Here is a 26,758-nt window from a genome sequence, read left to right as displayed (position 1 = left end):
AAGAAGCACTGGAGGCTCCAAGTCTAATGCCTCCCGACCACGGGGACGGAGTATCGTGGCGTCACGCCCCCGCCCCAGTGTGACGTCATGCCCCGCCCCCTCAATGCAAGTCTATGGATGGGGGGGCGTGACGTCATACGGGGGCGGAGTAGTGACATCACGAGGACCCCTTTAAGAAGTTGAAATTTAAAAAAGTGGCAAATGTAAAGTAAGTGGTGGTGCTTCCAGTATATGCATACACAATGCTTCCCTTGCAATTTAGCAGAGAATATGTTAGTATAGTTAAAGGGGTACTCCGGCGCTAAGACATCCTTTGGATAGGGGATAAGATGCCTGATCGCGGGGATCCCGCCGCTGGGGACCCCCGTGATCTTGCACGCAGAACCCCGTTAGAATCAGTCCCCGGAGCACGTTCGCTCCGGGTCTGATTACTGGCGATCACGGGGGCCGGAGCATTGTGACGTCACGGCCCCACCTCCGTGTGACGACACGCTCCACCCCCTCAATACAAGCCTGTGTGGGGGGGCGGGACAGCTGTCATACCCCCTCACATCGGCTTGCATTCAGGGGGCGGAGCGTGGCGTCACACGGGGGCGGAGCCGTGACATCACAATGCTCCGGCCCCCGTGATCCCCAGTAATCAGACCCGGAGCGAACCTGCTCCGGGGACTGATTCTAACGGGGTGCGGCGTGCAAGATCACGGCGGTCCCCAGCGTTGGGTCCCCCGTGATTCAGGCATCTTATCCCCTATCCTTTGGATAGGGGATAAGATGTCTTAGCGCCGGAGTACCCCTTTAAGTTATTTAGGTACAGACATATCATCTGATCCCAAGATTTTGTGCCCCAGGGCACTGATCAGAAGTTCTCAGAGGGTTAATTTCTGCTACACTCCCTCTTGAGTATGTAGGTTCTTGACATCAAGACCTTGAAGGAGATGCTGGATTGTGACCATCAAGCGTTCAGCGTCGATCATGACATCGCATCTGGGCAGTATTGAGGCAAGGACTGTTTGTTCAGCACAAGGTCCCTTTATAAATAGGTACACAAAGAAAATGCACACGCATGACATTTGGTTGTTCATTCTTATTAGAAAGCTTCATTTATACGTTCAATTCGAAGCCTCTGAAGACAAGACGCCCACTCACTTTGCTCTCTATGCTCCTCTACTTACCAAGTGTTTATTCAGAGTATTCAAAATGGGACCTTTTTATAATGGGATTCTAAAAATAGCCAAGTGATTATATGAGATTAATACACGGCTAAGAATACATTCTTAATGAGAGAAACTCATTTATTCTGGAACCTTTTCCCAGTGCACTTTGTGTTTGTTTCAATCAGGGGGGAAAAAGAACGGCCATGGCAATTTTTAGACCTTGCAGACATTGAAATGACATTACTGAGCCTCGCTTCACCAGTCACGCATAGGATTAAAGGAGGCTTGAAAGTGACCAAATCCTGCAGACGAGCAGGTTGTAGTCAGGTCAGGAGTCAGAGATGTTTGTGTATTAAAGTGGATACTAAACAACATGGACAAGATTGACTCCTTTTAGACTGGGTTCCTCAAAACCACCAGAAGTTGTGATTCTAAGGGCCCATCTTCCATCCACCGTATATACTCGAGTATAAGCCGAGTTTTTCAGCACGATTTTTGCTGCGCACAGACGTCCCTGTGCGTCGTCGTCAAGGCAACGTCACTAGTTGCCGGAGCGGAGCGGAGAAGAGGGCCTACCGGTGAAAATGGACAGCCTGGAACGACTAACCCTCCCCACCACTGAGGGGAGGTGAGTAGAAAACTAAAGTGGGGTCTGGATGATGACAAAGGCCACAGTGGTCTTCAACCTGCGGACCTCCAGATGTTTCAAAACTACAACTCCCAGCATGCCTGGACAGCCGATGGCTGTCCGGACATACTGGGAGTTGTAGTTTTGCAACAACTGGAGGTCTGCAGGTTGAAGACCACTGAGGGATTTACAGGCGGTGATGATGAAGGGGGGGGATGATGACAGGGTTATGATGAAGGGGGGGGATGATGACAGGGTTATGATGAAGGGGGGGGATGATGACAGGGTTATGATGAAGGGGGGGGATGATGACAGGGTTATGATGAAGGGGGGGGATGATGGCGGGGTGATGATGACGGGGTGATGATGAATCCCCCACAGGTTGATGATGATGACGGGGGGATGATGACGGGGTGATGATGAAGGGGGGATGATGACGGGTTGATGATGAAGGGGGGGATGATGACGGGGTGATGATGAAGGGGGGGATGATGATGGGGGTCTAGATGATGACAGGGGGGGATGATGTATTTCCCACCCTAGGCTTATAGTCGATCAATAACTTTTCCTGGGTTTTTGGGGTGAAATTAGGGGCCTTGGCTTATGTTCGGGTCGGCTTATACTCGAGTATATACGGTACATATCTAGTCATTATTTTATAATTCTTCCATCTACATATCTAGTCATTATTTTATAATAACATTATACTATTACATTATACATATGATGAGTTAGATCCTAAAGGTTTTTTTTTGTAAATTGTCCCATATGAAATGGACTCCACTTCCAAATGGGGGTTGCCAGCTTCATTGAAAAAGAGATATTTACACCTCGAAACGCGTTTGACGTGGCTAATAAAGAACCTTCTTTTACCACATGATCCTGGTGGATTTTATTCCTGCAAACTGCTAGCACCGATGTTCCGGAATTTTTCTCTTTTTTTTCTTTTTCCCCTGAACATTTCTTAGACCCAGCAAAGGATCCCCTGGTACACTGATGGCCAGTCCAACCTTGCTAGACATCCATATCTATAACCAGCAAAACATGGCACCCCTAAGAACTTGACCTGTCATGTGGCCTCGCTTCATCTGTCAGCATCTATAGACAGAAATACATAACAAGCCTTCATGTCTTGACAAGTCGTAAGTTCACTGCAAGTTTTTGTTTCCTTTTGTGTGACTCTTTTTTTGAATTATCAGCTACAGATTTTTTTAAATCAGATCTTTTTATAACATTATTATACAGAAAATAAACATCAAAGCTTCATATTTTTAAACTAATACAAGGAGATAAAAAAGCAACAGAAGGTGCACCCCTAGTGAGGCCCATTTGAATGAATGAATCGGGGTAAGGGAAAAGATGGGTCCTTACCATTAGGTGTTGCACTCAGAGCACAACACCTACAGTAGCGTAGAGGAAAAAGGAGAGGCCGGACCACTGCCATGAGGATCTTCCCAGGGTGACGTCAGTCTATCCGGTGGAAGTGCAATTAGAGAAATATTCGGAAAAGAGTTCCCCTCAATGAAGGCGCTGGTCCATCAATGGATATGAATATTTGATTACATTATAGCAATGCGTTTCGACCCCGGACAGGGGTCTTCATCAGACATATGCCTGATAAAGACCCCTGTCCGGGGTCGAAACGCGTTGATTTAATGTTATAAAATATTCATATCCATTGATGGACCAGCGCCTTCATTGAGGAAAACTTTTCCGAATATTTCTCCAATTTCAGATTTTTAAAGGCACATTTACAGACATTGTGCCAACGTTATTGAACGCACAACATGGACCAATTTTATTTCGTCCTGAATGAAAAGCCAGATCTTAAAGCAAACTTTTAACATACCCTAACCCCTGCAATAGGTGCATGTACTTAGCCATACTGTACCTTTCAGATAGCTGTCAGGTGTCAGTGTTCATCCAACAGCTATCTCTTCCGATGTACTTTACATACATATGAGCTCATGCCTTGGCAGAGTGTGCATGTGTTCTGCTAGACACCTCTGGGCTGGCTTATCATTGGGCAGGTAGAAATTTGAGGGATGCCATATACATAATTGGACTCTTGAGGGAAGATGATACAACCTGTATTTCTCAAACCATTATCAATTTTATTAGACTATATCATGGCTTTGAGCAAACATAGAAGTATAACACAAATGACACTTCTGGATGGTGTTCTATCAAATCACTATACCACTTAAAGGGGTTGTCCGGCAATAAACAACTTATCTCCGATAAGTGTCTGATCGTGGTGGTATATCTCCTGCCCTCCCATAGAAATCAATGGAAGGTGTGCCATCCAGTCGGACCAACCTCCCCCCCCCCCCCCCCCCCCCCCCGAACGATGAGACACTTATCCCCTATCGCTGGACCACCCCATTACTTTGGAAATGACTGTTCTGTTGTTACTTTGCAGGTGAGAAGGATGTTATAGGCCATCAGAGTTGAGGCTTCTGGTATATGTACATTTAATTCTGCAGGTTCTAGACAGTGTATATGATCACAGCTCATAGTGGGGGGAAAGGTAGCTATGCCAGTGGCTTATCCAAATTGGTGGCAAGTATAGAAGGGGTAATGGTACTGTATATGGGTTCACCATCTTTAAACTTTTAAATTCAAAATGTTGTCATTTATCGAAATAATATTGTTAAATGCTTACGTTCCATCCAGTTTGGGATCTTTTAATGTCGTATTAAGTTACTGATTTTCAGTTTGGGCTCCGATATCAGAATCCACCCTCGGTAAAGTTTACATCATTTTTCTATTAGAATCCCTCCCTGTTATTTTAATCTGAAAAATACATTTCAATGTGTGAGGAAACCAGACTATTCCAAATTGCTAACAGAGGGAAATAACTCGGTAAACTCTTGGCGGTTTGTTTTTCTTTCGGATTGAGTTTCCCTCGTAGCTAAAACCCTCTCATTATTAGGGGCTATCAGGTTGCTGCTTTCCGTTCTATACAAAAGATTTTTCAGGGACTGTATCTGACTGCATGGGAATGTATGGAAAACCTCCAAAAAATGAAATGCAATGTTACAGATGGACGCGATATGTTTTTACAAAAAAAAAATGATTTCAAACTTTTTTTTAACCAAAAATGACAGTGTAAAATATACATAGGATTAATGATTTCAGATGTTAGGGAAGGAAATATACATATACAAAATATACTCTAGATACTAGATAACAGAATAACTTCGATAACACCAGATATTTATCTCTTAAGATGACTGTAGATGTACATGTTTCTTGGCATGTCCACTAACAGAGTAAGATCTGCACCATGGGCCCTCCAAATCTCCCATCGGGGGCGAAACCTGTTTTATTTGGAAATACAACCTGTTCCATTGACTTAATTGTCCCAATTGGCTTTCAAAACCACATGTCATAATAGATTAGTGGATTGGTGGAAGCTTGGAGTCCACTGATCCTAAGAACCCACCTGTCCCGATCCTAATCAGATGCATGAACCATCACTCTCCAGTGAAACTTCAGGAAGAGTAGAGAATTCAGGTCTATTCATATGCATCCTACAATTATGTATCCAAAAACTGAGCCTTGTAAAAGTTTATATTACAATGACACCTACAATGTTCCATCTATAATACTGGTGTTTTATAGGTCAGTGGTGCATTTGGGCTCCTCAAGGACGTAGATGATATTATTACTTTCTCGCCAGCTATTGCTATGCCCTGGTAGAGTCTTCATTCACTACCATGTCAACAAAACTTCTCTCTTTTGCATTGAAATATTTCAACTGCTTCATATTTTCTCCCTGATCTAAATTTATATAGCACTATTGGCTTCTTCCAAAGCCAATACAGGTCGGTGTAAATATCATAAACAGTACATGTACGTGCCGTGTGACACAGCTTTTGAATATGAAGTCATAGTATTACGTCTGGGACAGTGTACATGTGGCAGACCGTGATCCTCGAGCCATTTATCTGCTTTCAGTCTTGTCTGTTGTGTTGTTCTTTAGGAAATTAGTTAATCTGCTTAGGTATGTGGTGATACTTCCTCTACTCCCATTGCTGAACAACCGGGCAGGTTTTCCAATCAGGAGTATCGGGCAGCTTGGTGACAACACTTTTGGTAGAAACCATATTAGCCATCTATTAGTAGACAAGCAGACAGAACAGAGGAATTTCTGAAAAGAATATCTTATGTCAATGCTAGGTAGTTTAGATGATTTAGAACTATTTCACAAAATATACGGTCCATTGCACTGTTGTGCGGGTTCTGTTGCATGTTGTGTATTGTTAGACCTCATGCACGAAGCATGTCTGGCGGTAAACTAAGTCCCCATGGTTCCATTGTTCAGAGCCAAAGTTCTCTAGATGAAGCAATCAGAGTGCCTATCTCAATAATGCAATATTTAATGCCTATGGCATATTCCGTGTGAAATTGGTGGAATACTGTAGCACAATGTAGACTTCTCTCTCTGTGTTCAGTTTGGAACTTGTATGGAGCCGTAATACAACCATGTGCATGAGGCATTAGTCTGCCATTCTGGAGACTTTACAATATTGGAAACATCCCAGCATTTTATATCTCTGATCCAATAGCCGTGTAATATCCTTGGTATGCGTTTTCTCTATCCTGAGGGAAACAACTTTCTCTATAAATCTTATTACAGGTACCTTCAATTTTTGGTGGGTACGGCTGCATTCTGCTGGTGAGCACTCCATGGTACAAGGAACACAGCTCTGCTTCCTCCATGCAGAGCGTCTCGCCATAGGAACCCTGCATATTTACTTCTTCTACAGAACTTTACAGGAGGGTAATGTTTCACACCACACCAGGAGATGTATATCTCAGATAGATGTGTAGTCTTCACTTCATCTACTCTGTGTTTCATTGGAGCTGGCTGCTACATGGTTCTTCGTCTTGCGGTAAAGATGCTGCGTGACCAGTTTTTCTCCGCACCTTGTAATCGTAAACTTCAACTTTAATTTAAGTCAGCATTTACCAGTCAGCGGGTGCCTCCTGAGGTTTTGCTTTTATACACTTTCTTCTTATTGGCCTCGGATTACTTTATCTGTTTCTGGAAGACACTGAGTGAACCTTGATGTAAAATTAAAATATAGATGGAAATACATTGTATCATCTTCTGATATTCAGGTAATTATCCTGATTGACCTAGAATTATTTGTTCAATGGGAATGGGTGCCTATAGTTGCTTTATGTGGGGTGCATGTGATCGGCCGACAAAGTTTGACAGTTATGGTGGTATTGACCAATGTATCGGGGCCTTCCTTCTCTTCCCTCTTGACAGATTTAGGTCAATTTCAACATGCCCAATGTTTATTTTGGTAGATGTCATACACGGAGCATGACTGGAAGTACGAAAAAGTCTCCATAGTTTCATACTTCAGAGCCATAGGCTATATATATTTATTTTTATATATATATATATATATATATATATATATATACTAGCTGAGTACCTGGCGTTGCCCGGTTTTTCCTTCCTAATCCTTGGGGGGAAAATAAACAAAGGAGGAAGCTTTTGACCCTCATATCCCATCCTCATATATTGTTGTCATATCCCGACCTCCTATCCCGTCATCATATCCTGACCTCCTATCCCGTCCTCCTCCTATCCCGTCCTCCTATCCCGTCCTCCTTTCCCGTCCTCATATCCCGTCCTCCTTTCCCATCCTCCTTTCCCGTCCTCCTATCCCGTCCTCCTATCCCGTCCTCCTTTCCCGTCCTCCTATCCCGTCCTCCTATCCAGTCCATCTATCCCGACCTCCTATCCCAGTCCTCCTATCCCGGTCCTCCTATCCCGGTCCTCCTATCCCGTCCTCCTATCCCGACCTCCTATCCCGACCTCCTATCCCGACCCATAATATGTGTACCAGTTATTGAAATATCTCCAGCCATACGGAAGTTATGTGGGAACATACATTTCCCATTGATTAAACAAAAACCCCGACCCTCACAAATGGGGGTAGTTAAGGGTTTAATTAACTATCCTGTATTTTAAGTGGACATATAAGTAACATGTGATCAAGTATTATCGAAATATCTCAAGCCGTTAGGGAGTTATGCAGTAACATATATTTCCCATTGACTTGTATGGGACATTAAACATAAACCCCGATCCTGGCAAATGGGGTTGAGTAAGGGTTAAATCACCTATCCTATGTTTGTTGTTGACATATAAGTAACATGTGTGCCAAGTTTCATGTTAATATCTTTAGCCGTTTGGACGTGATGCTGGAACATACATACATACATACAAACATACATACACACATATACAGTAACCCCCCGACCTATGATGGCCCCGACATATGATAAAATCGACATACGATGGCCTCTCAGAGGCCATCGCATGTCGATGTCAGCATCAACATACGATGCTTTTATATGTCGGGGCCATCGCATTAACTGCTATCCGACAGAGCAAAATGCTTAAGCTGCTGTCTGATAGCAGTTTTAGCATCCCTGGCAGGTTCACTTACCTATTCCCGCTGCTCCGGGTCCACTTCTCGATCCTCCGGTGTCTTGCGCATCTTCTCCAGGGTCCGGCCCTTGCTTTCCGGCGTCGTTATTACGTCACTACGCACGCCGCGCCAGCGCAGCAGCGTAATAATGTCACCAGAAAGCGAGGCCCGGACCCTGCAGAAGATGCACAAGACACCGGAGGATCGCGAAGAAGACACCGGAGCAGCGGGACAGCATCGGGAGCCCCTGGAACAGCAGCGGGAGCGGTGAGGACCTGGTCCGGAGCGACGGGGACAGGTAAGTACAGCTTCCTATACTTTACATTGCACGGATCCCTCAACATACGATGGATTCGACAAACGATGGGTTGTTTGGAACGAATTACCATCGTTTGTTGAGGGACCACTGTATACATACACACACATGTTGAGTTTTATATATATATAGATATATATAATATAAAATCTCAACACATATTTTGTCCATTGGCTGTGTCATATAATGCAGCTTAGTCACAGACACAACCCATGTGCAGTACAATGTATGATTGGAGATGTCAGGTTGGATGCACATGTTGTTTTTTCTTCTTTATAGATAGAAATAACTCCTCTATGATCTGTATGATTCTTGATTATTCAGTGACCTTTCTTCGTTCTGGACCTGTCATTTGATTTGTGAAGAAAAAATAGCTTTTTGTGAACTTTGCAACACTAGCAGCTATGTGAAAAAATAATTGTTTCAGACAGCTAACCTACTTCTCACCTCCTCACCTGTTCTCCAGACATGATTGAATCTAGCAGCCTGGAAGTCAGTTCTTGCAGAAGAGCTGGGCATCTTTTATGCACCTCATCTTGGTCAACAGAAGTAGAATATCACTACAAAGCTTCTGTATTCAAGCTCCCCATGATGTTTGCTGGATGGGGTACATTGACGACATCTTTGAAAAAAAATTTTGTCCAAAACATTTAAATTGCCATATATGAGAAAATCAGAGGTCACAGAGATACTTAAAAGTTTTTCCCTTTTTTTTATAGTGTCCATCCTAAAATATATTGTTGTATATTTTTGTATGCTGCATGTAGGAACTTGTACTGTTGCTTTTTTGATTGATGAAGTTTTGAAGTTTGACACATCAGTCTATTACTGTTAAACCTTTTGGCCTTATATGATAGTGATCTTAACCTTACATTGGCTATTGATCTTGTTTGAAACGAGGCCTCAAGCCATATGGAAACCTGTTTTACAACCTTGATGATGAGCAGCGTACATGCTAGCTTATTCCACTCATCTATCCTGCCTAGACTGCCTATCCTGCCATAATATAGTGTTGTGGAATGTTCTCTCTTTTTTCTCTTTTCAGGAACACATATAAGCTGGTATCACACTAGTGTATTTACATACACATTGTTGTGTCTGTATTATGGATGCAAGGCCTAGTCTGACCACAGGTCTCATGGCCCAAACGGACAGCTGTTAGTTTGGGTCATCAGACCCACAGGACTGGAATGTGTCTGTAAAAGGACTGCATCTTAAGTTCTTTAGGCATCAGAACTGAAATGTCCCAGAATTCCTTACTGGCTTCGCAGTTGCATATATTGATAATTAGCAAATGTTTTTATATTAGGTATTTGCACATCAACAGTCTTCCCATTGCTTTGTGGAGGGTCTTTTAGGCAACTAGGGACGCGTATGTGGACAAGTTGATTGATTATTTGTAGTTACAACCAACAGAAGTGTTAGTTAAGCCCTGGGATGCCATCACTTAGCATTAGGGTACGCAGTGTGTTACATAAAGTGGGTAGAGTCTACTCAATGAGGTCAATGGGGGGGAAAACTTTTTTCTTAGGAGATCTCTTTAAATGATTTGATAGTAGGGGCTGATGCTACCACTCATGGTGGTGGTACATATAAGGTCACTGTTGGTCGAACCTGTTGAACATGTCAAGTGCATGAAGAGTTCCCAAATCTACCCAGATAGAAGAATTGGGCTGTTGGATTTCCATTATTTCTTTTTGTTTTCAGGGGAGATAAGCAGCACTCAGAAAACAGCCATGTTCAGCTGTGCATGCATGTGAATGGGTGGGACGGGAGGACTAGCTGTCGGGAAGGGGGGGGGGGCGTATGGCTGATATCTATTTAAAACATACAACCAGTTTAAAAAAATTTCTTTAGATTTTTTGGTTTTGTCATTTTTTTTGCCCTTTTCTCTTGTGCACATGCGTTTCTTGGACATTGGCATTGAGGGTCGCTGAGAGGTTAAAAGCAAATGGCGATAAATTATTTAAGATCTGTTCACACTGAAGCAATAACTCAGCAGGGTTCATGTCTTTTGACTGGCTCAGTTCATTTAACACAAACACTAAATTATTAATAAAACCCACATGAAGCTATGGAGGACTTGCTGATTTATTAGAGCTCTGTGAAATTTGCCATCGCTGCATCCACGATAAAATAATATTATGTGCGGCTGCTGGCGTGTTGTGAATTAAAACAATCAGTAGTTTACTTATCACTGGTGGTCTCCAATGCTGTTTGACTAAATAGGGCACAGGCGGTGGAGGAGGGGGGCATAACATTATTATCTCTTCTTTGTCTACCATGGGTTACACAGAAAGTCATTCTGTAAGTCAAATGTCACGGTTGGCTAAAAGATCAATATGCCCCTGCACTCTAAAAGACTGTGAAATAATATTTGGGAATAATAAGAATTTTTATAAAATTATGGTCCGCTATCTGAAGCTTTAGGCTATGTATTTATCTAGAGCCAGAGAGAACCCTCTCTATTAGAATCCACATGAAGTCACATGATTTCTGTGGGAAAATGTATATCTGATGTGTTGTTTTTTTTCCCCCAATGAAGTCAAAGGGCCATAAAGCGGTATTCCAGGCAAAAACTTGCCTCAACTGGCTCCGGAAAGTTAAAGGAGTAGTCCAGTGGTGAACCCAGTGGTGAACAACTTATCCCCTATCCTAAGGATAGGGGATAAGTTTGAGATCGCGGGGGATCTCCTGTACGGAGCCCCGACAGCCCGCGGGAAGGGGGCGTGTCGACCTCCACACGAAGCAATACAACTCTATGGCAGAGCCGAAGCGCTGCCTTGGGCAGTCTCCGGCTCTGCCATAGAGATGTATTGAGGGGGCGTGTCGGCCGCCGCTTCGTGCGGAGGTCGACACCCGCTATCTGGCCGGAGAAGTAGGCTGATTAATCCCGATTAGCTTTTTATATTCCATAACTGGAGCTAAGCTGATACCAGGGAACATCGCCTGAAAAGGTGATGTAATGAGCTGATTTGCATATTCCCCTACCCAGAATGCCTGCGGAGTGCTTAGTGGCCCTTGAAAGCTCCGTCACACCAGGAGTGGTGAACTCGCCCTGAGTTAAAAACTCATCCCGTATATATATATATATATATATATATATATATATATATATATATATTCTAAACACTTTAAATTGCAACTCCAATAAAGGCTCAGGCAAAAGGATTGGCCACCCAAGCTGTCCAAGCCGAGACTTAAGCAAGACTACGGGGTACAATTTTTGAGGAAATCTCATAGACTTGCTTGGAACTTCTGCAAAATTGAACACCAGAGCCTTGCGCAAGTCTCTGGCCGTGTTGGACATAACGGAATCTCTGGGCGGAATCCAGTGGAAAAACTTCGGTCAGAAATTCCTTTTCAATAGGATTCTGCTGTACCGGGCACATGGCGGAAACATCTGCCATGGAAATTCCGATTTCGGCCTCCACCGAAAAAATTGCCCGCTAGGAAATGCATTCCTGTCTATGGAGACAGCGCATTCCTGAGTGGTCCTAGTGCCGGCATGTTTTGCTGGCGCCCGCTATTTGCAGAATGTCTGCCTGTGTTTTCTGGACTGACATTCCGCAAATATTACGTTGCGTGAACATTGCCTTAGATGGTGGCATGACTAGGCAAGGAAGCTAGTGTACTCACGTGGTTGAGTCCCTGGTCATTGCTTTGGTAGAGTTTCATCAAGCCTATCAAATAATTCAGCGGATGTTGAAAGAGAATATTTACAAGATGAAAGTTATCTCTGTTGTCTCTGGACCAGGAAAAGCGAACAATTCTTTTCCCTGCTGCCTTTCTTTCTCTCCCCACCCCCTCTCCCTTTGTCTTGCTATTACCCCATTTTACTTGACTGATGATGGATAGGCTTTAAATATTTTTAGTCTCAGGCTTCACGTTCCCATCCCTGAGCATTTCAGTCTTTTAAGTGCTCCGGTAAAGAATCAAAAGAAATAAGTTTCTTTGTAATTGCTTCTTAAAAACAACGTTGGTTGAAAACATCTCTGGGGATTTATACCTGCAGATGAAACACGAACTCAGAATAAACCATTAAAGAAACAACTGGATGTATTTGTAGCTTTGTCTCTTGTGGTGTTTACACCATCAGTTTTAAAGACATTGATCTTTTTATACTTTTTCTTTAATCTGTTTTTGTTCTCTGATCTTTGACGGAGCTTCTGCTCTGTTAACAGAAATTCACAGTTTTGCTTTACATCGGCCACATGGACCATATGAAACTCTAGTCTGGTGATGACTCCTTGTCTTCGGGGTCGTATTGTGGGCATGCTCTGAGGTCAGAATGCAGAAAAGATTTTATTGGTTAGTTGTGTTCATCACCTAATGCCAATTGTGAATTCAATGTTAATATCCTCAATCTTTATAATAGAGGTGTTACCTTTCATTGAAATCTTGCCTGTGATGATAATGAGATGACTGCTGAAAAGTGACTGCAGAACAGGAAGTGTCAGAGAAGTGGTCTCTGCAGAACAGGAAGTATCAGAGAAGTGGTCTCTGCAGAACAGGAAGTATCAGAGAAGTGGTCTCTGCAGAACAGGAAGTATCAGAGAAGTGGTCTCTGCAGAACAGGAAGTATCAGAGAAGTGGTCTCTGCAGAACAGGAAGTATCAGAAAAGTGGTCTCTGCAGAACAGGGAGTGGTCAGTGAAGTGATCTCTGCCCAACAGGGAGTGGTGAATGAAGTGGTCTCTGCCCAACAGGGAGTGGTCAGTGAAGTGATCTCTTCTGAACAGGGAGTGGTCAGTGAAGTGATCTCTGCCCAACAGAGAGTGGTCAGTGAAGTGATCTCTTCTGAACAGGGAGTGGTCAGTGAAGTGATCTCTGCCCAACAGGGAGTGGTCAGTGAAGTGATCTCGGCCCAACAGGGAGTGGTCAGTGAAGTGATCTCTTCTGAACAGGGAGTGGTCAGTGAAGTGATCTCTGCAGAACAGGGAGTGGTCATTGAAGTGATCTCTTCTGAACAGGAAGTGGTCAGTGAAGTGATCTCTTCTGAACAGGGAGTGGTCAGTGAAGTTATCTCTTCTGAACAGGGAGTGGCCAGTGAAGTGATCTCTTCTGAACAGGGAGTGGTCAGTGAAGGGATCTCTGCCCAACAGGGAGTGGTCAGTGAAGTGATCTCTTCTGAACAGGGAGTGGTCAGTGAAGTGATCTCTTCTGAACAGGGAGTGGTCAGTGAAGTGATCTCTGCCCAACAGGGAGTGGTCAGTGTGACAACAGTAACATTTCAGGATTATTTTTACAGCTCTGGGATTCTCGTTGAGGGGATATGTTTGGTGTAATGCTTTATGGGAGAAAATGTAGCTCTCCTTCAGAGTGAAGAAAACAATCCCCCTAGTGCCACATTTAGGTAGCTACCGTGTACCTCCAAATAAGTATTTTTTTAAACCTATGATATGACATGGAAATATATATATTTTTTAAATCAAATCACCAATAAACTGCTTTTTCCATCGACAGCAACACTGTATCTCAATAAAATGAATAGATTTCCCCTTGAAGTTAATAGCCCATCCACTACTTTCACTGGACATACAAGGTCTTCCAAAATGAGGGCTGTTCTTTGCAGAAATTCTCCGCCCTGCCCTATAGAAGGATTGCAAACTGGTGTCTTAAAATTGACTAGTATGGCCACAAAGGGTTTCAACACAAATGTGAAAAATATCTAACTCTCTAAATCATGGGATCATTTTTTGTTTCTCTACTTAACTTTACTCGTGTAAACAATATCAGATAGGTAGTTGTGTTATTGTAAAACGAAATTGCGTGAGAAAATATTTTCGTTTCCACCAACAATAAACCAATGGTTTCTATTGCGCAGGTGGCTGTGAAAGTTATCGATAAGAAGAAAGCCAAGAAGGACACTTATGTCACCAAGAACTTGCGTCGGGAGGGTCAGATCCAACAGATGATCCGACACCCCAATATTACGCAGCTGCTGGATATCTTGGAGACGGAGAATAGTTATTATTTGGTTATGGAGCTCTGCTGTGGCGGAAATCTCATGCATAAAATTTATGACAAAAAAAGACTGGAAGAGCACGAGGCAAGAAAATATATCCGGCAACTGATTCAAGCTGTCGAACATCTGCACCGCGCTGGAGTTGTCCATCGGTAACTACAATCTTTATTGAGCTTTGTGCTGTATATCTGTATTTCCAACATTACAGCTCACTAGGTTTGATGATGCAAAAGTTGAGTTGGCCATATTGTGCTTGGTTAGTATACCAGATCAGTTCATTAGCTACCATCGTTCTTTCTTAGGCATTGAGAACTCATAGGACACCCCTATTGTAGGTGTCTTATATAATATCAACCGGGATTTCCATGAATTCAAAATGGCTTCTTTATTTCACTGAAGCATTTTGCCAAAAGTGTTCTGGAAACTTAACCGTGAAGTAAAGTTGTACCTTCTCTCTTTAAAGGGGTACTCCGGTGGAAAACGTATTTATTTATTTTTTAAATCAACTGGTGTCAGAAAGTTAAACAGATTTGTAAATCTGTAATCCTTCCAGTACTTATTAGTTGCTGACTACTACAGAGGAAGTTCTTTTTTTTTTTTATGGAACACAGTGCTCTCTGCTGACATCATGATGACCAGAGTGCTCTCTGCTGACATCTCTGTCCATTTTAGGAACTGTCCAGAGCAGCATATGTTTTCTAGTGGGGATTTTCTCCTACTCTGGACAGTTCTTAAAAGGGACAGAGGTGTCAGCAGAGAGCACTGTGGTCATGATGTCAGCAGAGAGCTCTGTGTTCCAAAAAGAAAAGAATTTCCTCTGTAGTATTCAGCAACTAATAAGTACTGGAAGGATTAAGGTTTTTTTTTTAATAGAAGTAATTTACAAATCTGTTTAACTTTCTGGCACCAGTTGATTTAAAAAAAAACTAAAAAAATAAAAAATAAAGTTTTCCACCGGTGTACCGCTTTAATGAAAAATTTGTTTTCTAACTTTTCGAAACTAGATTGTGCATGGTTATTAATAGAAAGACCCCCTTTTTATGGTATTAAAATTAAACTTCAGTGGTCTTCAACCTGTGGACCTCCAGATGTTGCAAAACTACAACTCCCAGCATGCCCGGACAGCCGTTGGCTGTCCGGGCATGCTGGGAGTTGTAGTTTTGCAATGTCTGGAGGTCCGCAGGTTGAAGACCACTGTTTAGAGATGAGCGAACTTACAGTAAATTCGATTCGTTACAAACTTCTCGGCTCGGCAGTTGATGACTTATCCTGCATAAATGAGTTCAGCTTTCAGGTGCTCCGGTGGGCTGGAAAAGGTGGATACATTCCTAGGAAAGAGTCTCCTAGGAATGTATCCACCTTTTCCAGCCCACCGGAGCACCTGAAAGCTGAACTAATTTATGCAGGATAAGTCATCAACTGCCGAGCCGAGAAGTTCGTGACGAATCGGATTTACTGTAAGTTCGCTCATCTCTACCACTGTTCTATGACATACTTAATAAAGATCTCATGGTTATGTTGAAACATCATTATATGTTACTATCTGATAGGTGAATAATACCAGTTCCCTTTTCACTGAACCTTTGCCTGGAGTGCCATTTTCCATTTCTAGAAGTTTGGTTCTATGACAAGGTTTTCCTGGCAAATTCTATTTTCATGTCCTTCTTTATTATATTTGCAAAAACGAAGAACTACATGACTGCTGCAGAACCTCATTTCAGTTTTGCTACTGTCAACGCAATATCAGGCAGGCTGGTTGCTAAGGGTTATGTTCACACTACGGATTATGAACGGAATCTCCGCTCGCAGGATTCCGCGAGCGGAGATTCCATTCTGGCGGCACTGCGCCATCACCATTGACGGCGACTATGCAGTGTTCGCGGACTTCCGCGCAAAGAATGAACATGTTCTTTCTTTGCGCGGAACAATTTCACTGGCAGAAATGTCCGCCGCTGAAATTCCGCAGTGTGAACGGGTCTCGCGGAAACCTATTCACACTGATGTTTATGTTCACAGCGCGTAATTCCGGGAAGTGTGAACATACCCTAAGGGTGTATTGCCTAACTCCTAAAGCTTTATACATGCTTCCCTAGGATCTAGTCTGTCTTAGGTCTTTAGTTTAAAATGGCTGTACGTTATTTTTACAAACATGGCTGCCTTCTTTCAAAAATAGCGTTACACCTGCCATTAGGTTATACGTTTTAGTGCAGCTCAGCCTCAATCACTTCCCCAAGCTATCAAAATCTGATAGAACCTATGGACAGGTTGTATGGACATATGGTAACCATGTTTTTATAATTATGTACAGCAATTTTTACCATAAAGACAGATGCTATATATATATATATATATATATATATATATATATATATATATAGGTCTTAAAGTCTGTATTGGAAACTAGTGAACTTGGTGAAACTAAGACCAGAACCTCTACAGAGATAGTCCCTTGTGGTAAGAGATTGGATCCAGCCAATGGGGTTGTCTTCTTAGGGCAGGTTCCCACTACGTTTTCTCCCATACGGGAGCGCATACGGCAGAGGGAGGAGCTAAAACCTTGCGTTCCCGTATGCTTTTGTATGTGCTCCCGTATGTAATTCACTTCAATGATCCGGCCGGAGTGAAACGTTCGGTCCAGCCGGCTCATTTTTGCGCCGTATGCACTTTTTCCCCGGACCTAAAACTGTGGTCAACCACGGTTTTAGGTCCAGTTGTAAAAGCGCATACAGCGCAAGAATGAGCCGACCGGACTGAACGTTTTACTCCGGCCGGCTCATTGAAGTGAATTACATACGAGAGCGTATAGAAAGACATGCGGGAGCGCGAGGTTTTAGCTCCCTCCTGCCGTATGCGCTCCCGTATGGGAGAAAACGTAGTGGGAACCCAGCCTTATGAAGGTTTGAACCAGTTATTTTGTGACCACTTGGCCCCATTGGTGGATCTTCTGGTAGTCCGGTCAACCAGTCCAACCTGGATATAAAGCGGATTGGGGTCCTTGCGTGTGTGTATTGTGTTAATAAATAGGAGCCATTGCTTTCCAATTACATTCAATATGGGGCTAAGCGCCTACATTATTAAGGTCAGGAGTAGTTAGGACTTGAAGGTCAGAAGATTTGCATGGCAATTACAGTGATCCCTCAACTTACAATGGCCTCAACATACAATAGATTCACCATACAATGGTCTTTTCTGGACCATCGTAAGTTGAAACCAGACTCAACATACAATGTACAGAAAGTGCAGATCTGTGAAACGTGTCAATGGCTGGAAGATCAGAATGGGCATTCACTGGTAAAACCCCTGTATTACTGAAGTGTATGCACTGACTGATGTCTGGTAGCGCCCCCTACAGTACAGAGAGGTACTACATGTTCTGTACTCTTTACCTGTATTACTGAAGTGTATGCACTGACTGATATCTGATAGCGCCCCTTACAGTACAGGGAGGTATTACATGTTCTGTACTCTTTACCTGTATTACTGAAGTGTATGCACTGACTGATATCTGATAGCGCCCCTTACAGTACAGGGAGGTATTACATGTTCTGTACTCTTTACCTGTATTACTGAAGTGCATGCACTGACTGGTGTCTGGTAGCGCCCCTTACAGTACAGGGAGGTATTACATGTTCTGTACTCTTTACCTGTACCAGGGTTACCTGCTCCTTTGGACACCAGGTGAGGGCAGCTCCATTTTACTTTTTTAGGACATTGCGTGTTCTGTACAGGACCCCGAAGAAGCTCCTGTCCTCTACATAGACCAGTGTTTCCCAAGCAGGGAGCCTCCAGCTGTTGCAAAACTACAACTCCCAGCATGCCCAGACAGCCAAAGGCTGTCCGGGTATGCTGGGAATTGTAGTTTTGCAACAGCTGGAGGCTCCCTGCTTGGGAAATACTGACATAGACAGTGTTTTACAGCTCCCAGCAGATCTTTATTACTTTTATATGTAAGGATTTGCTTTATCTGTATTAGTTATCTACTTATTTTTGTTTAATCCTCACTTTTTCCTATTTTCGGATGACATTTTGGTGCCTTTAGAACCAATTACCAGGTTTCCAAAGAGTTCTGGTCTCAACATACAATGGTTTCAACATACAATGGTCGTCCCGGAACCAATTAATATTGTAACTTGAGGGACCACTGTACTTGGATTGACATGTTTTCTCTGCAGGTCTATTTATAGAGAGAAACAAAGACAGATAATTGCTTCGCCATTAGAACCCTTTTTCTGTGTTTTTCTTCTTGTTTATTCCTTCATTTACCATGATAAAAGGAGATCACTCTAAAAAAAATAAAAACAGGCAATTTATTTACGACAGCAGCATTGAAAACGGCAGCGGCCCATTTTAGTTGTTTGCTGCTCCCCTCTGCAGAATTCTCTGAATGAATGCGTCACCCGTATTGTTAGCTGGAAAGATCACAACTTTGTGTGAAGTTTCCATTATTCATACGTTTCTGCTGGAGGAAAAAAGCATGAAAGACAGTGGATATAAATACAATGGGAGAGCGGTCACGACAAGACAAGGATTTACCTGGCTCCTTTGTGCAGACGATGAAGTTATAAATAGGATCATACGGAAGGGACTTGAAGAAAAGGAGAAAAGAAACACTCCGTTCCTTCTGAATACATCTCCGAATTCTCAGAGACATTGCAAAAGGAGAGTTCACAGACCTCAATTTACTGAGCTTCAATGAGGAATCCTGTTTTATTAGATAGCTTTAAAGGGGTACTCCGGTGCTTGAACGTCTTATCCCCTATCCAAAGGATAGGGGATGAGATGCCTGATTGCGGGAGTCCCGCAGCTGGGGACCCCCGGGATCATGCACGCGGCACCCCCGTTTGTAATGAGACCCGGAGCGTGTGACGTCACGCCTCCGCCCCCCGTGTGACGTCACGCTCCGCCCCTCGATGCAAGCCTGCGGGAGGGGGCGTGATAGCTTGCATTGAGGGGCGGAGCGTGACGTCACACGGGGGCGGAGGTTTGAGGTCACACGCCGCCCGCCCTGCGGTCGACCATAATCAGACCCGGAGCGAACACGCTCCGGGTCTGATTACAAACGCGGTGCCGCGTGCATGATCCCGGGGGTCCCCAGCTGCGGGACTCCCGCGATCAGGCATCTTATCCCCTATCCTTTGGATAGGGGATAAGATGTTTAAGCACCGGAGTACCCCTTTACGGGGGTCCCCAGCTGCGGGACTCCCACGATCAGGCATCTTATCCCCTATCCTTTGGATAGGGGATAAGATGTTTAAGCATCGGAGTACCCCTTTACGGGGGTCCCCAACTGCAGGATTCCCGCGATCAGGCATCTTATCCCCTATCCTTTGGATAGGGGATAAGATGTTTACGCACCGGAGTACCCCTCTACGGGGGTTCCCAGCGGCGGGACTCCCGCGATCAGGCATCTTATCCCCTATCCTTTCTATAGGGGATAAGATGTTTACGCACCGGAGTACCCCTTTAACTCTCTTCAATGAGAAGCACCACTAAATAGAAGTCCTTGATTCACCCTTTTCTGTCAAGGTGTTAAAAATGTGGGTGTTTCTTAAAGGAACACTCAAGGTAAAACTGATTCACTTTGTTATGCACAGTTTAGGGTCTGAGGGGTGGAGCATGACACATAGAGTTGACAAGCAGCCTTCACACTACTTCCCGTAAAGTCATTGGGCCTCATTTACTAAGAGCGTCGGGTTTTTACTAGTGGGAAAAGTTGTTTCAGACTTGCAGGATTCCTCTCTATTCACTATTGGGAAAAGTCGGGAACATTTTCTGACCGTCTTTTTCTAGGTCGATATTTCCAGCCATTTGCCCACAGGATTTTCTGTGAATTCAATAGTAAATCGGTCGGGTTGTGAAACCACGCCACTTTTTGGGGCCAGTCACGCCCATTTGCGACAGACCACGCCCCCTTTCTTTTTTTTTTTTCTGTGCAATGTCGGGTTTGTTGGATTTTTCAGGCGTACACTGTCGCAAACTGGCGCAGACATGTATAAGACACTCTGCACCAAAATAACCAGACAAAAACTGGTCGGTTTCCGCTTAGTAAATGAGGCCCAATGTGTCAATGCAACTAGGCATCTTAGAAACTGACTATGGGTATTCTTTCCTTCTGGAAAGATCTCTGGCTTGGCATACATTCCCAGTCAGTTTACAAGACTCCTAGTTGCACTGAAACACTGATTTTATGGGAAATGTTGTGTGAGCTGCTTTTTAACTCTGTGTTTCAGTGCAACTAGGAGTCTTGGAAACTGACTGGAATTGTATGCCAATCTAGACATTTCTCCAGAAGGAAAGAATATCCATCATGTGTGGCTTGGCATACATTCCCAGTCAGCTTCCAAGACTCCTAGTTGTACTAAAACACCGAATTTATGGGTTGTTTGAGAGCTGCTTAACAATTCAGACTGTCATGTTCCACCCCATCATACAATCCCAGTCAGTTTCCAAGGTTCCTAGTTGGAGTGAAGCACTGACATTACAGATAGCCACCTGGAAAAAGTGGTGTGAGAGCTGCTTTGCATGTAATTACTTCCCAGAATTCCGAGTGGAGAGAGAATGATCTATAAGATTCCATTGGTCTTTATGACGCTCTCCTCAAGTAAAAACATTCCCCATTCAGTCCCACATAGATTTAAATAATACCAAAGAGAGAATATATGTGTCACGTGTAGTGATGGGCGCGAATATTCGCATTTCAAAATTTTGTCACGAATATCGAACATTTTTTAATATTGTGAATATATTCGCTATATATTTGAAATTGCGAATACTTGTTTTTTCCCGCATTTGCGCATATGTGAATATTCGCATATTCCTTTTTTTTCCCTTGTGGGCCAATTAGAATGATGCAAATCCACTTGTCAGAGGTTATCAACAACATCCCTAGCAGCCAATAGTAAAGTTGCCCATCCCCTCACTGTTTTCTTCCTCGAATATGCGATTATGCGAATATAACGAATATGTGAAATTCGCGAATATAGGACGAATATTCGTCTATATATTCGCGAAATATCGCGAATTCAAATATGGACAATGCCGCTCATCCCTAGTCACGAACCCCCCTCAGGTATTAAAGTGAAGACATTTATGGCATATGCCATGTGGGGATTAAGCTGTACCTGCAAAAGCTGGATGGGCCCTTTAAAGAGAAGTCATTTATGGCATATTCCATGTTATGGTGCTGTCTACTTATGGTTATGGCTTTCTCTTCTGGTGGAATGGGAGGCAAGAGACCCCCCCCCCCCCCCCCCCCTTCCATTTATCAAACATTTATGAAATATCCTAAAATGGAAAAGCTTCTTCTTTAATAAAAAGCAGAAATGTATAAAATATATCTAGTATTAAATGCATAAATACAGGACCAGAAAATCAAATGAACAATGTGTATTGTATAGAAGTAGAAAATCCATTTGTAAAGGGTTTCAGCAAGGAACCATAGAGGCGTGTAATCCATGTACACATGAGGGTTTACAGCCTGTGGGCAGCATCACATCTAATAGGAACTGACAAATGCATTCTCTTCTGCAATTACTGTCTGATTGCTGAACCTTCTTGCCAGCATTAGCGGTAGATGGGCGCTCTTCACGTCTCTCTCTGTGAAATGTGGTATACACAGTGGGCAGCAGTAAGAGGGGGTCTAGAGTACCACCACAGGCAAACTATAGGAAAAATAAAAATTAGATAGGCCACTTAAAGGGGTATTCCGCCCCTAGACATCTTATCCCCTATCCAAAGGATAGCGGATAAGATGTCAGATCGCCGCGGTCCCGCTGCTGGGGACCCCTGGGATTGCTCCTGCGGCACCGCGCTATCATTACAGCACAGAGCGAGTTAGCTCTGTGCGTAATGACAGGCAATACGGGGGACGGAGCAGCGTGACGTCATGGCGCCGCCCCTCGTGACATCACGGCCCGTCCCCTTAATGCAAGTCTATGGGAGGGGGCGTGACGACCACCACGCCCCCTCCCATAGACTTGTATTGAAAGGGGCGGGCCGTGACATCACGAGGGGCGGAGCCGTGACGTAACGATGCTCCGGCCCCTGTACCGCCCATCATTGCGTGCAGAGCGAACTCGCTCTGTGCTGTAATGATAGCGCAGTGCCGCAGCGGGGATCCCAGGGGTCCCCAGCAGCGGGACCACGGCGATCTGACATCTTATCCCCTATCCTTTTGGATAGGGGATAAGATGTCTAGGGGCGGAATACCCCTTTAAGGAGAAGACAATTTATGTCCTATGCCATGTTGGGGTGCCGATCAAGCATCATATGATCAAAAAAAATTTCACCCTTTCTGCTACCACTGGACTGTCCTGTTCCATTCACTATCCAATGATCCTACCCTGTTAAACAGCCACACTCCTGCCCAATAGGAGGCGCACTGGTTGGAAAACGGTGACCTAGCCTATTACACAGCTCGATATGTAGCGGCCATGGCTGCACAATCTGTCGCTGGATTGTTTGTGCGTCCCTTTACGTCTAACATTCATTGGCTGCTCATGTCTTGATGCACTGGGTGGCCAATAAACGACCAACGTCCTAGCACTGGCGGGAACATGTAAATGTGCAAAATCTCCACCAGTGTTTTCCGGGCGGACATTCTGCACATTTTCTGCAGTGTGAACATAGCCTTACATGTCACAACACAACGGTAATCTTTGGCCCCAAATCTACGTTATGTCCGGAGTCGCCACATGCCCCTAATCTTATATGCGTCCTCCATTTATGACCAGTTCCCACCCTTAGCTCAAGAAGACCTGAATGTGGAAAGACAGATTCAGGCAGTTTGTTAATAGTGTTGTTTGATATAGTGAAACAGGATGGAAAACGCACTCACCATAGAATTGCTGGGACACTGACTTTTCTTTATTACAGCATGCTCGTACAAGACATACACCAGGTACGGAGAAACACAGGGAGCTGTGGATGGAAACAGGCAGGGGGCGGCGACTAGTTTCGCGCACGTGGGCGCTTCCTCTGGCTCGACTAGTCGACTGGCTCGACTTCCTCTGGCTCGACTAGTTTCGCGCACGTGGGCGCTTCCTCTGGCTCGCACTTGTGCGAGCCAGAGGAAGCGCCCACGTGCGCGAAACTAGTCGCCACCCCCTGCCTGTTTCCATCCACAGCTCCCTGGTGTATCTCTTGTACGAGCATGCTGTAATAAAGAAAAGCCAGTGTCCCAGCAATTCAATGGTGAGTGCGTTTTCCATCCTGTTTCACTATATTGTACTTACCTGCTATATACATTGGATCACTGCACCACCATCTGGGGACACGCTACACGTTCAGCCACAGGTACATATGAGACTTGCCCACACCTAGTTATTACTTTGTTGCTATACGTTGCTAGCGGTGCCAGACAAACCTCTTTCTTCGTTTATTTGAAATAGTGTTGTTTGGCCTTGAATTTTTTTTTTTCAGGTACCCCATTGGGGCATTATGAGTTGATGGAGGTGAATGTCCAATATGGAACTTCATCAGTTCGCCAGGCATCTTTCTCCCAGGAGGACCCAGCATGTCTGCACTTTTTGTGAACAGTCTTTTGATTTCAATAGGCACCATGTAATGCCTCATTCCCCCTGCGGTTGCGCTGCAGGGGTATTGAACACTTGCTGCCAGGTTGCCTTACAATTTACAGCTGATTGCAATGATCATCTGATCCAAAGCAAATAACCCCTTTTATACCAACACTTTATCTGCTGGGTTGTGACCTGATAATAACTTGTCTTCTCTCCTGTAACCTAAAGAAGCCTTTCAGTCTCTATAATAATGGCTTGTAATCTGCACAGTCATTAATTGTTGTCTTTCCCGCAGAGACTTGAAGATTGAAAATCTGTTACTAGATGAGAACAACAACATCAAGCTTATCGGTATGTAAATTCTGTAATGAGCCTCCCATTAACATTGTATTCCTCCGTTTACTCTTCTAATCTGTCCAAGCAGAGATTACATGGTGTCTCATGGGAGTCTCTGTGCTTCTATTGTATTCCGCTTCCTCTTCCTCCCTCTCCTGCCAAACCTCGCTGCTGACTGTGCAGTTAGTTGTGTGTGAAGTTCTGAACCCCACTGGTAATTTTGTTGATGTAGGTTGTGACTGACACATTGGCAGCTCGGAATTTTTCTTTCCTGAATTTGTAGAACAAAAAATAGAGCAGGAAGCGCTCCCTAGTGTGATACCGTAAGGTGTACAGGTAACGCAGAATGTGAATGTGCGCTTACCAAGTCGGGTTGTACTACGTCCAAGTACAACCATGGATAGGAGTGCATAGAGTGTGAAGTTCCAGCAGCCGCTCCACCTTTCACAGACAACAGATCCAGACCAATTTCCTCCAAAATGGGCAGAGTCAGGAAGGCGCTTGAAACCGAGGTGAGGGTAAAACTTCTACTTTATTCCCATAATGCAACGCGTTTCGCAGAGGTGCCGCTTCATCAGGCAGCTGATGCCTGATGAAGCGGAACCTCCGCGAAACGCGTTGCATTATGGGAATAAAGTAGAAGTTTTACCCTCACCTCGGTTTCAAGCGCCTTCCTGACTCTGCCCATTTTGGAGGAAATTGGTCTGGATCTGTTTCCTGAATTTGTGGAATTTTTCTTAATTAGCAAAATTCCCAAATGGAATAAAAAAAAGAAAACAAACAAAAAATTATAATACAGAACTTTCAAAACAAAATATCGACTAGTGAGATTTATATTCCTTTCTATGGACTCCTAATTCTCATAATACTCTCATAGTTTGGAAATTTTATTAATCTGGCAGTTATAGGAAATTTATGCTGGATTATTAGAAATTTACTGTATATGCAGAGGTGGAAGACTTCCATGACCGAGGTAGTAAATGTGACAAGAAACGTGTTACTCGTGAGATACTTATAATGTTGTTCAAAAATTATTTAAAGTTATGACTTTTTGGAACATGGTTTCTTTGGTTCTTATAGTATATGTGTGCTTTCAGATTTTGGATTAAGCAATTGTGCCGGAATTCTGGGCTACACGGACCCATTCAGTACACAGTGTGGAAGTCCTGCCTATGCCGCTCCAGAACTCCTGGCAAGGAAGAAATATGGACCCAAGGTGGACGTCTGGTCTATGTAAGTATTTTAGTTATCAGACTTCTTTTACATTTAATACATATTGGTTCTTTCCTTTGGGAAACCTTGGTAGACAGCTGTTAAGGACCTTAAATTCTGACATTCTGAAATGTCAAATTCTGATGATATGTTTAGGGCAGGGCTCTGTCAAGTAATGTTAGGGCACCGCAGAAAAGATTAGAGCCCATCTTTAGAAAGTTCAAGATTTTGAGTTTTTTCCTATTGGTGGGCATTAAATTTCTCTCTGCCCCTCTATGCCTCTCCAGTAAAGACTGGCATGGGCCCAATAGCAGATGGTATGTACGCCTGGTAGTTGACTATGATTAATGATAAGGCAAACCCTACCATTTGTAATCATTGTTTCTAAGAGTTAGAAATATTCATAGAATGTCTCAAATGCCATATATAAAGCAATGGAAAATGATAACATCAAATGAAAAGAAGATAGCGGAGCACTCACCAGGTCAGTAAAAGGCTTCTTTATTGATCATGTTGATCAGTCGGGATACATGCAAGGGAGGATGGAATGGATGCGGGGGTACAGGGAATGGCGACGAACCGTTTACGCGCCGGAGCGCTTCGTCAGGCCGGTGCTGAAGCACCGGCCTGACGAAGCGCTCCGGCGCGTAAACGGTCCGTCGCTGTTTCCTGTACCCCCGCGTCCATTCCATCCTCCCTTGCATGTATCCCGACTGATCAACATGATCAATAAAGAAGCATTTTACTGACCTGGTGAGTGCTCCGCTATCTTCTCTTCATTTGATGTCATTTGCTGTATATGCTTGGCGTGGTAGCACTGAAGAGGTTGAAGTTACTGGTTTCCAGGGACTGTGTGGATCAGTTGTCCGTCCATTTGAGTTCTATGCAACGTAAGGAAAGGTGCTGAGACCTATCTTCTCTGTGTATGTGAAAATGATAACAGTTATAGTTTTCCATGTATGTTGTCATTAAATGAACGTGGCAACATTGAGCAACCCATAAGTGTGAAATCTTTGACTTTACGTCTACCTTAAATGGTTCTTTTCTTTCCCTGGAACAAGATAAAGAAACATCTCGTACACCATTTCAGTCTTGACTCCTATCTTAGCACTTGTATTGGAATGCAGATTAACAGACCTATTGCCATTGCCGTTGACCTTTTTCTT

The 26,758-nt window shown here is 43.8% G+C and overlaps 1 protein-coding gene across 4 annotated transcripts in view; it reads left to right on the top strand.

Moving 5' to 3' along the window:
• The window catches only part of HUNK (hormonally up-regulated Neu-associated kinase), a 114,796-nt gene that overhangs the window by 67,580 nt on the left and 20,458 nt on the right, over positions 1-26,758 (top strand). For all 4 annotated transcript variants that reach the window (XM_056559497.1, XM_056559500.1, XM_056559499.1 and 1 more), the window contains 3 exons: positions 14,386-14,678; positions 24,340-24,395; positions 25,478-25,613. In XM_056559497.1, the coding sequence (XP_056415472.1) occupies positions 14,386-14,678; positions 24,340-24,395; positions 25,478-25,613 (485 nt within the window). The remainder of the gene's footprint in view (positions 1-14,385; positions 14,679-24,339; positions 24,396-25,477; positions 25,614-26,758) is intronic.

The sequence above is a fragment of the Hyla sarda genome, chromosome 2 (assembly GCF_029499605.1).
Source record: "Hyla sarda isolate aHylSar1 chromosome 2, aHylSar1.hap1, whole genome shotgun sequence".
Lineage (NCBI taxonomy): Eukaryota > Metazoa > Chordata > Amphibia > Anura > Hylidae > Hyla > Hyla sarda.
Note: the sequence above shows the minus strand (reverse complement) of the source record. Positions and strands in the feature narration are given on the sequence as shown.